This window comes from Cajanus cajan, chromosome 5 (genome assembly GCF_000230855.2).
Source record: "Cajanus cajan strain Asha chromosome 5, NIPB_CcT2T_4, whole genome shotgun sequence".
Classification (NCBI taxonomy): Eukaryota; Viridiplantae; Streptophyta; class Magnoliopsida; order Fabales; family Fabaceae; genus Cajanus; species Cajanus cajan.
In genome coordinates, this window is record NC_138521.1 from 69,492,033 (window position 1) to 69,504,052 (window position 12,020).

The 12,020-nt window shown below is 28.5% G+C and overlaps 2 protein-coding genes across 2 annotated transcripts; one reads left to right on the top strand and one right to left on the bottom strand.

Annotated features, from left to right (window-relative positions):
* The first annotated feature begins 3,844 nt into the window (after window positions 1-3,844).
* LOC109807576 (UPF0481 protein At3g47200) lies at window positions 3,845-6,956 on the top strand. The gene is made up of 2 exons (XM_020370120.3): window positions 3,845-4,234; window positions 5,584-6,956. Exon 2 carries the CDS (start codon window positions 5,605-5,607, stop codon window positions 6,793-6,795), a length of 1,191 nt encoding a protein of 396 aa, XP_020225709.1. The 5' UTR covers window positions 3,845-4,234; window positions 5,584-5,604; the 3' UTR covers window positions 6,796-6,956.
* A 258-nt stretch (window positions 6,957-7,214) lies between these two features.
* On the bottom strand, window positions 7,215-9,318 carry UBC32 (ubiquitin-conjugating enzyme 32). The gene is made up of 5 exons (XM_020370121.3): window positions 9,127-9,318; window positions 8,580-8,711; window positions 8,361-8,445; window positions 7,821-7,984; window positions 7,215-7,735 (listed from the first exon to the last, which is right to left on the bottom strand). The coding sequence occupies exons 1-5, from the start codon at window positions 9,232-9,234 to the stop codon at window positions 7,298-7,300; spliced, it is 927 nt and encodes a 308-aa protein (XP_020225710.1). The 5' UTR covers window positions 9,235-9,318; the 3' UTR covers window positions 7,215-7,297.
* Between the last annotated feature and the right edge of the window lie 2,702 nt (window positions 9,319-12,020).

Consider the following 12,020-nt stretch of genomic DNA (forward strand, 5'->3'; position numbering starts at 1 on the left):
ATTCTGCAAGACTTTTAAATCAGGATTTTAATGGATTCTGTGGGATTTTGTAGAATTTTCATGGATTTTTGACATTTGATAAGATTTCAAAAAAAATTTCATACATTCAAATTTAAAGAGTCAAAGACAAAAATAATAAATAAAAATAATGTTTAGAGAATTAATAATAATAATAATAATAATAATTCTCCATAATATCTTGTCCTCTTAAATAGCATTCACTCACATATCCATATCTATACTAGTCCTCCAAGCATTAGCGTATTTTCGCTCTTGTTCCTGGATTTGAATAATAGGTTCAAAAGTATGATCTTCATTAATTGGTAACGTTGAAGATGAAGGTTCATCCACCGCTTCAATTGGAAATTCATCAGAACGACATTCTTTACGTAGAAAATTATGTAGTGTTACACATACTAACACAAGTTCTACTCGTGTCTTAAATAAAAATGGAGATGCTGACTTAAAAATTGTGAACCTTGATTTAAAAATACCAAATATTTTCTCGATCACATTCCTTAAAGACGCATGACAAAGATTGAAAAATTCTTTCTCATTTTCAGGGTGATTACCCTGACCTGCAAAATCTTGTAAATGATACCTTACACCTCGAAATGGAGCTAAAAATTGGCGTCGATTAGGAAATCCACAATCCACCAAAAAAATAGTTACCTAATTACATATGCAATATATATAATATTAGTATAATAATAATAATAATAATTATTATTATTATTATTATTTAAAGAATAAGCATTTAGATATAAGGAATATATATATATATATATATATATTATTGTAGTTATATATTATATGATAATTTTTAACGATATTTATAAATATAAATTATTCTAGCAAATATTTTAACAATATTTCCTCTTTTAAAAAATAAGCTAATGAAGACATAAATTCTAAACCCTAAAAAATTAGATACTGCAACGTTTTATGTTAATTTTCTCTTTTAAAATATAAAAAAGTTCTAATTTCACAATATAAAAAGAAAAGAAAAATTCATAGTAAAAAAAATAAAATAATTGTTGAGTCATAAAAGGAGGAGAATAAGAGTAACAAACTTAAGGGAAGAAGATAAATCGCAATTTTTATGCTAAGAGGGTTCTTCCCCCAATTAAGATCAATTTTCATCTCATTTTACTCACAGAAACCCTAACAAATTCATCTTTTATATATATATATATATATATATATATATATATATATATATATATATATATATATTGTAGAGATTATAATATCAATTTCATCTTTCACTTTTTTCTTTTCTTGATGTGTGTTATAAAAAAAATTATCACTTAAAAGTTAAAATTTTAAGCATTTTTTTGTGTTATATAAAGGAACAAATTCAACTACATAGAATAAAATAAAGCAAGTCAATTAAAGAGAACGAACAGAAAAATAGAACAAATCAATGACACTATCATTTATATATCAGAGTTTCACAAAATAGGAGAATGAGATGAGAACAATATTACAATATTATATATGAGCAATGAACAATTATTAGCAAAGAAAAAATGGAGAAGACAGGAGCATAGAAAAAAAAGATAAAAAACTCACTTGAAAAGTCACTTCAAACAATCCTTCGAAATCCGATGGGTTTGGATGGGATTGTTTTATGAATTTGGTATTTATAGATAACACTAGAAAGTCCTTCAAAATCCCTCTCACACAACAATCCTTTAAAATCCTTATATTTTTGAATACCAATGGATTGTTTTTAATTTGTAAAAAATCTCAAATGAATACCAATGGATTTTAATGGACTATTTAAAAAATCTTGAAAATCCTGATTGAATACCACTGGATTATTTTTAAGTGACATAAAATCCTGATTGAATACCAATGGATTTTTTTACTCAAAAAAAGTCTTTTAAAATCCTACGAAATCCTAAACCAATACACCCCCCTAAGTTTTCTTAACTATTTTTTTCCTCTTATTCTTTTTCTATCATCTTCACATTGTTCTTAAGTCTTGAAATAAATTATTAAAATAAATAATTGATATCAGATTGTGCATTAGATAATATTAACATGTAGTTTATCTATTTTCATATTCTATTACTTTATTTTTATACTTTATAGAATTATAGAAATAAAAAAAATCAATAATTAAGAAATATGACTCTGGTTTTGAAAATGAGAAACTAATGTAAAAATTAAAAATAAATAATAAATAATCTTGCAACTAATAAAACTAAATAGTTAATATAAAGTTAATATTATATTAATAATAATTATTATATTTTTTATTATATTGTGTTATACCCCAAATTTTCTCCGCTCTGCCCTGTTCAAAGTTGAGCCGAACATCCATTGTTGTTGATGCGTACGTGTAAAATGCTTCCATGCAAACAGGATAATGGATATGCTGAATTAATAATATAACTTATAAGCCATCACCATAATGTTTGCTCTCTTCTAGCAATATTATTATAATAAATGGCGGACTCAAGCATCATCTTCACTTTTGTATTATATTATATATATTGATAGAAAATAATGGAATAAATAATATCTTAGGATGAAAAGAAATGTAACAGAGGAGAAAATATAGATAATAATATATTATTTGATTGAAAAAATAAAATGAAAAAATATTTACAAAAAAATTAGAATTTTATATGGTTGTATTTTTTTCAATTTAAATGTTAACGTTTCTCCTTTTCCTTATTTTTTAATGCCAAAGAAAGGAAAATAATGAAAATATTAATTTTATTGTTTGAAGCGTTAAAAATAAGAGTTTAATATTTTTTTTATTATATAACATTACAATGAAATAATAATTTAACCCAACTCAAAATAATATCTTGTATAACATTACAATGAAATAATAATTTATTTAGGATATGTTTTTGTTCACATTAAACATGCCCGTAATCAATTTCATTACATTTAAAATGATTGAAATTACGTTACTAAAATTGATTTCAAGAACTAAAAATTAACATTTACTTAAAAATAACTATCAGTAATTTTTTCATCAAACAAAATTAATTCTAAAATTTTATCTATTTAAATTTTATAATTATACATTCAAAATTATTTTTGATAACAAATTTTAAAACAACATTTAATATAAAAATCAAATTCATATAATTTGTTATCCGAAATGAAAATCACGTTACTTCAATTATATTTACTTAAAATTAATTTTATAAATATAGTTTGATTTTAAATGAATTATATCAACGCGTCGATACAGTTCCATCTAATTTTATGTGATTTCATTATTCATAGTCTAAAAGAACTCTTCGTTAAAAAAAACGTTGGAGATCTTTTCCAGCTGATTGCAAAGTTCTGTTGCCACGTGCAACATTTCTTTGAAGAATCGCAGTCACCGACCTAGTTAAGATTACTTACTTCTCCTTTAATACAACCGTTGTCTTTGTAATTAGTTGAGTTTTAATATATTCTGTTTGGATAAGCTTAAACGTAATTATTTTTAAGAGAAAAAAATTGAAATAAATTTTTTTATTAATTAAAATTAACTTATGTATAAATTAAAAACAAAATTTTAAAGAAATTAATAGAATAAAATTTATATAAATTAATTTATGTATAAGTTAATTTTAATTTAAAGAAGAAAAAAAAATCTTATTTTCCTCTCTTACAGTAATTATTTATTATCACTCATTGAAATTGGTTAGTACTTAGCAGCATACGATTTCTGATTATCCGATAGTTAATAAAGGAGCCTTTAAAACAGGTCTACGGCATCAAGTTCACTCCAAAGACAAGAACAGTAACAAAAGAATGGAGTATAAGTAATGTTAAAGTAGGGGAAACCATTCATTCTCACGTACTGACTCGTACAATCACAGTAAACAATTCTTAAATTATCTGTTACGTAACCAATGCTAATCAGTTTTTGCTTTACCATCTGCAGCAAGTTGTGCTTTCTTTTTATTACGTGCAGTTCAGAAATATATCTGAGTTTTGTTCCCTTTTTCTTATGCATTGGTTTATCTAATTTGTTTCTCTTACCACACTTCTCAAGTTTCCTAGGATTCTGATCAAGTTTCGATTATACATGTTATATATAGTAGTAGCCGCGGTAGTTTCCATAAGTATATATGTAATATATGTTATATATCTAACCCGGTTAAGATATCAAGGCAATCGATGCAACATTCTTGAGGGAGATAAAGACAGAAACAGATTTGCAGGAAACAACGATTCAGACAACTGACATTAGAGTTCACAACTTCACATACAGGTCCACGCTTTTTTTTTATTTTAAATTTTCTAATAATTTTTTTTTTTGTAATAATTTTTGAAACTACTGTGAGCTGTGGAAGGACAAGGAGAGAAACAAAATCCCGAGTATTCTTTCGAAGACAGGATCTTTAATTTTTTATGATCTCCAAGAATTTTATTTCTATGAATTTACTAAATCAAATCAACAAAATAACACTACCAATTCTAAAGAAATGGGGAATTGAAATTGGAAAGAAAAAAATATTTATAACAGTAAAGTAACATACCCAGTTAACGCTAAGAAAAAGATAATTTTACTTTTAATAATTTTGGGGTGAGGGGGGCTGCTAATTGATTTTTTCTGCATGTGGGCTTTGATTGATGTTTTAACATGTTTGAGGAGACGTGTCGCTAATTGGTTCAATTTTTTAAAAAAAAAATATATATATATATATATATATATATATATATATTTTTTTTTTTTAAATTTGATCAATTCAGTATAATACAGTTATCTATTTTTTATTTATATATAGATATAGATTGATTTTTAAAAAAAAATAATTCAAACCGAGTCAATTTATAAAAGTTGATTAAATAATTAAAGTATTTTTATAAAGTAAATTAATTCAAATTTTTTTAAAATGGATCAGATTTTTAATGCAGATTAAATTGATTATGAATCAATTCATATCAGTTTGAATTTTTTTTGCACATCCTTACATTTGAGAGGATATTTATTTCATATTGTATAAAACAAAACAATATAACTAACATTCTTTCATAAAAACAAAATTTTCAGTGGTTGCGTAGCAAATATATAATGCTCAATGTACAAACCGAGCTAGGAAGTTATAAATTTTAATAACTATAAAGCTATTCTAAAATGCTAAAGACGAGTTATGGGATAGCATATAGTGGACTCAACGTATAAAATGTCAAACCAAAAGTAAACTCTTTGTTTGGCCATAGAGCTCTTATATATCTTGTGAATTTAACATTCTATCATTTTTGTTTTCCTTGAATCTGGATATAACTACCCAAGTACCCTCATTCTTTTCACATTTGGTGTCTTGTCCCATACATATTCTCCAGAAGTATGAGCAATTGAGCATGCGCATCTTATTCCACTTGGGTCGGTCGAATAATGAGATGTTTTAAGGTTTAGACAGACAAAGTCATAGATTCTATTGTACACCAAAAATAGAAGCATGTGCATTGCATCTTCAAATACATATTATTTTCATAATCAAAAATGAATTAAAAAAATCAATTTTATCGGTTAACATTTCTTGCCGTGTCTATTGTGTGTGAATGTGATTTGACAATGATTTTCATGATATGTAAAATAAATTGTATGTCCTTCAGTGGATTTTCCGGTTCAAAAACATGGACCATGAACCTGTTTCCACCATCAAACAAGCAAACAAAGACCTTGTGTCATCAATTAAAGAGAAGCTCGAAGCCGTTTCATCTTTGAAATCAATCTTCAGAGTCCCAGAGAAACTTGTAGAAGCAAACGACAAGATGTACATCCCTGGCACGGTTTCAATTGGTCCTCTCCATCACGGCAAGGATGCTCTAAAACACATGGAAGATCGTAAGTGGCATTACGTGTTCACACTGTTGAGCCGACAACCGAACCAGCTCGAGTCAAACCTGCACGAGTGTGTGAACGCGCTAAGCGATTTGGAGAAGCCAGCACGAAGTTTCTACGCAGAAGAACTCAGCCTCAAAAGCAACCAGTTCATAGAGATGATGCTAGTTGATGGGTGTTTCATCATTGAGCTTTTCTTGAAGTATGCTCAAAAGGGTATCAGACGCCGAGGGGACCCCGTGTTCACCACGCCAGGGTTACTCAACAGGGTAAGGTGTGACCTCATCTTGTTGGAAAACCAAATACCGCTCCTCGTTCTTCAAAAGCTATTCAAAATTGTACAACATGACATGACCCTGATGACCCTCTACGAGCTTGCCATTCGTTTCTTCAGAAATATGTTACCAGGGGATAAGGAAATTGTGAATGAGAACTTTAGCCAAGAGGGTTATCATTTGCTTGACTTAATTCGCCAGTGTTATCTACCAACCTATGCAAGAGTAGGGTCCAAAAAACGTGTATCAATAGGTGATCTTGAATGTGCAACACAGCTCAAGAATGATGGGATTAAGTCCAAGAGTTTCTCAACCAAAAGCTTACTAAACATGAATTTTTCTAATGGGGTCATTGAAGTTCCTCCCCTTCGAATCCATCGAATCACAGAAATGATATTTTCCAATCTGATAGCGTTGGAGCAGCATCAAAATGATACTCAACCGTTCACATCTTATGCCTTCTTAATGAAAGCCTTGGTCTGCAACGAAAACGATGTGAAGCTGTTCCGCCACCTGGGGATTCTGATCATCGATAATAATTATACGGAGAAAGAAGTTTGTGATATGTTCAAGAGGTTGTGCGGAAAAGTGGAATGTATGGATGATAAATTCTATTTTGCGGGGCTTATTGAACAAATATTTGAGTATAGAACTCAGAGTTCATGGAGGAAGATATTGAAATGCAGTTGGCTTAAGACTCGTACTTGAACGTGATGTCAGTTTGGAAAATGTTGTTTACTTGTATCAATATGCTATAGCAAAGTTAGAGCTTCAGCATGCTGTATTTACAGTGCCTAGTGCTGATAATATCTATAGTATTTTAAAGAGATAGGTTAAATTAAATAAAAATTTATTCTCTTCAACCAATCTGTATTACAGATACTTCTGATTCTTTCAGAGGCAGAAGAGAAATTTTCCGTGTTCCTCCCGTCAAGTATCTTTTCCATTATCATATTATTACAGATACACTAGACACTGCATCAAGTTTTAATAATGGGGAGTGGGACTGTTCAACCCTGCTCCCGAACTCAAAGTTAGCAAAAATGTATTTTATTATCATCATTACAAGCCAATGTATTTTATTATCATAATTACAAGCCCTACGTACAAATTGAAAGATCATAAAATATTAACAAGAGAAGTGCTAGATTTTCCTATTGACTTGGGAGGTTAAGAATCTTGACCTTGAAGCCAAGAGCAAAGAATACATCTATGATTCATTCATGAAAACTGCACCATGTTCAGAATTAACAAACTTCTTCAGCAAAAGGATCACAATTGCTATAGTAAGTCCAATAGCTGCCAGTGTGAACAATCGATCATCAGGTTTTTGAACCCTTGTCTCTGGTTTCAAATTCTGAAACCTTGCATCTGACTTTTGGAGCAACTGCTTGCTTGAGATGCTGGATGGATTCACCACCGAAGCCTCAACTCCTGCAGGGTTAGGATTAGCATTGACAGGGAATTCTTGTTCTTCAACTATTCTGTCACCTGCTTGGTCTGGAATCCCCTCTACTGCAGGTAAAGCCTCCGGAATTTTCAAATTAACCTGAGTCTCGGCCTCCTTGGTTTTGGAGGCTTCTTCAGAAGTTTCTGAGTGGCCACATTGTGGAACAGGAGATGATTTGCTTAGCGTATACTTGTGTATCTGGGATAAAAGAGTTCAATCAGCAAAAGATGATTCAGAAGAAAAAAAAAATGCAGTGGATAAAAAACAATGGGCAACATTTTACCTCATCAATCAGTCTTTGACGTTCAGGAGTCCCAAATCTTGGAGTTGCTTCACGAGATTTAATGGCCAAAGCACGCCTCTCTTCCTTCTTGTAGTCTAATGAGCCCAAGGCACCATTTGGGCTGGTGGGCATGAATGCAATTAGTGCAACCAGAGCAGTTCTTACTGCCAAAATACAGTTGTATCAACTCAGTGAGAACCTTCTTCCATCAAATGCAATGAACATATATAGCTTCAACATTCATAATCAATGGTTTAAACAAGAGTCACGAAGACATTGAGTCTGTTTGGATTTGGATATAAATTTAGTAAGTGTTTTGAGATTTGTATCGAATTTTTAGAAATTTTTTAAGAGTGCTTTTGAATTTGTATCGAGACTTATACATAGTTAACACAAGTCACGAGAAATATGATGTAAAACTTGGAGTAAGATATGTTGCAAATAATGGGAGAAAGGAAGCAAAAAAATTTTCCTCTTCCTCAATTTTCGTTTCTTTTAGACCAACTTTAATGCAAACAGGGCGAAAGAAATATCACTTGCCGCTCCATGACGGTTGCCAATGCTCAGGATGATGATTTGATATGCTCAAGCAAATCTTAGTTTGCGTCTGGAAACGACCACTAGGCTGAAATCTTAACAGAGAAATTTAACCTTCAAGTTTCTATAATTTGACCAACGACAGCTTAAAAACAGAAGCACTAAAAACAAATTCAGCTCAACATTTTAATAAATTATTCAATCTAGAGGGAAACTTCTTACGGTCAGCAACATAAATGAAGGAGGCTTGAAGGGATATTCTGAAGGCAACTGGATCCTTCCGTGATAAATACCACCCTCAAATTCACTATCAGGAGGTCCCCTAATTGCAAATTGCCATTCAAATATATTCTCCTGAAAAAAATAAAAACCATATTTAAATTGCTCACATAGCACTTGAATGCATTATAAATTGTTTTATTCCTTTACTTGATGACTACCGCAAAATCGTAAGCCACAAGGCCCACAACCAAGATATATTCTTTAAAAAAAAAAATAGTCCCTATTATTTATTTCTTTTATCTTCAAAATTTGCAATTAGCCAAAATCCAGAACCGGGCTAAATTGCTAACAATTACAATACCATTTTTCATGAATAGGATATAACATTTTGTTAATTGCAACGAGATAGCAAAATGACATGCACCCGTGGCTAAATAATTCGTGAAATTGAAGAGTAAAAAGGAAAGATCGCACTATGGAAATCCATAAATAGCCAGAACTAAAGAAAAGACTATAAACAAATTTTTTTTTTGAAAAGAATAAAAACCTCAAGAGGGAGACTCATGTAGTCATCGGAACGGTTTGATTGCATCTCCTTGACCTCTCGGAGAATCCGTTTCACGGATGGGTTCTTGAGGTTGTGCTTCTCCACCATCGCTGATAAAATCGCGTGCACCACAAGAAACTTTTTGCTGAAAAAAATGAGTACAGCACAGTTATAAGGAATGCATGTGCTGTGTTGTGTTGATATAATATAAGAACTTTTTCTTTTAAGGATAAGGTAACGTAATTTTAAAAGATTGTGTAGAAATTTAATTATTTTTAAAAAAATTTAAAAGACTTTGTATGAATATAATGATTTTTAAGATTTTTTTTAAATTTAATTAAAAAAATTTAATATAAATTTTAATAAATTTATATCTTAAAAATTTATAAAATTTTATTATATTTCTTAAAATAAAATAATTTTTTTTATAAAAAGATGATATGATTTAAATAAAAAAGATAAAATTAATAAAACAATTTCTTTATACATAAAAATGATAGGGTTTAAATAAAAAAGATAAAATTAATAAAATTTTTGATCTATTAATAAATAATTGATTATAGTTTTATGTTTTTTTAAATAATATTTTTTTATGTACAACTCTTTATGTATTTATATTTTCTCATTCATACTATTAAATTTAAATAAATGTCAAAATATATTTTTAATATATGTTTAAAAAATTATATTTTAGTATTAAGTTTTATTAAAAATAAATATTTGTTAAATTTTAATTTGTAAAAAATTAATAATATATAATATTTAATAATTTAACAATGATTTTAAATGCTTTATAATTTAAAAACAAATATTGATAAATTATATATTAATATTAATAGATAAAAATATAACAAAAGAATATTGATAAATAAAAATAGATAGGAGGAAAAAAAGAGAAGAAAGGGTAGAAAAAGAAATAAATGAGAGATGAATAAAAAGATAAATAAAATATGAAATAGAGAAGACATAAGAAAAGAGAGAAGAAAGAAAGAGAGAAAAAAAATAAAATATGAAAAAGATATAGAAGGGAGAAAGAGAAAGAAAAGAGATGAGAATAAAATAAAAACATTTCACAAGAATTAAATAAAAAAAATATTTTAAATTGACCAAAAGCTATGTTTATAAATTTTAGAAGAATGAAAAAAAATAAAAAATTATAATAATCAAAATTAAAACTCACTCATTTTATAAAAGATTAAAAATATATTTAATTTTTTTTACAAAAGTTAAATACATATTTATATATTTTTATTTGTGAAGATATTTTATATTATGATATAATATTGTGTTAAACTATTGAAAAATAGTTTTTTAAATTATTTTGAAAAATAATTTGAAATAAAGATGAAACATGTAGATCCAACAAAATAAGTGGTAGGTAGAGATAAACGGAAAATAATTAAGATGGTTGAGAAACAACTTTTTTATTAGTTAAATCGCATTAAATTTATAATTAAAAATAAGTTAATGCAAAAGTTTTCAAAGTCTATTAATTTTAATTAAATTTTCATTTGCAATCATGAAATAACCATAACATAGTTTTTTTTTTTTTTTTTGCCATACTAGAGGTAGAGTAAGAGTTAAAAGTTTTTTGAAAAAAAAAAACTGGATTTACACTTGAAGTTCAAGTAACAAATTTTTACTAACACTAATTATTCATTAATAAATTATTTTTAATTATAATTTACTTTTCATTAATTATTATAATTTTTTATTGAGTCCTATCAACCATCACAATGATGGTATAGGAGACTTGAAAATACTTATTAATTTAGATAATATGTAATAAAAAATTATCTTATTTTTTAATTGAAGTTTGATTTTCACTTTAATTATAAAGTCAAAATTAGAGGTATTACTTTATTTTTATAAGGGACAATTTGATAAAAAGAATTATATCACCTTATAAAAAAAATAATCACCGTGAATTGTAACGTATCATAGTTGTTTTAATTATATGTTGGTTGTTGTGTTAAAGTGTTGTTATGTGTTGAAAAACCTTAAAATATGATTATTTTTTTATGAGTTTAAGTAGTGTTGAGGGTTTCTTCGGATAGAGTTCAATCTGACCCTGAGGGGAGTATATAAAATTTATATTTTGAATGGAGCTTTATAACTTCGATTTTTTAGAAACTTAGAGAGAGGAACTCTAGAGATAAGTGCTTTAGTGCACGAGCTTCCATTCCCTCTAACTCTTCTCCAATTCTTCCTCTAATCTTATATGTGGTGTATTGTTGTTGATTCAGGTTATAGGAACCTATAATTGATTCAAGTTATAGGAACCTAGAATCATGATAGGGTAGTTGTGTGAAGTTTCTCTGAGTCGTATGGGATTTTTTCCTTCTCCTTCTCATTTTTTGAATTGATCTTGAGGTAAGGAAAGTCAGAAATCTTTGTCATTGTGTTGCATTGTTATGGATGATTTTAATTTGAGTTGCTACTGAGTTGTATGATTAAAATGAAATGACCTAAGTTGGGGTTTTGGGTCTCGAAAGCATGTTGGACGAAAATGGTGAATTAATTTATTATTGTTGCATGTCAAATTTGAGTGCATTTATATATTGGTTGTGATTTATTAGTCAATTTGTAGTGTTGCATTTTTGGAAGTTGTTGAGTTTCAGGTTCTTGAGGCAATGTCAGACATGAGTCAGGCAAAGACTCTCCACCTGAAGTAAGGTTGGGCATGGACTTTGTCACGCCAAACGTGAGGCTCCACAAGCCTTTACCTTATCGACACTTGGTGCAAGTTGTTTATCAATGGGCATAGGCAAGATAAAGAGTTCCTTGCCTCAGTGGACACTAGTTGTTCAAGTTCACAATTGAGTACATGAGTAAAGTAGATTAATTTATTGCATGTTTTTAAGTTTCTTAATGTTGATTATTATGTATGTGTC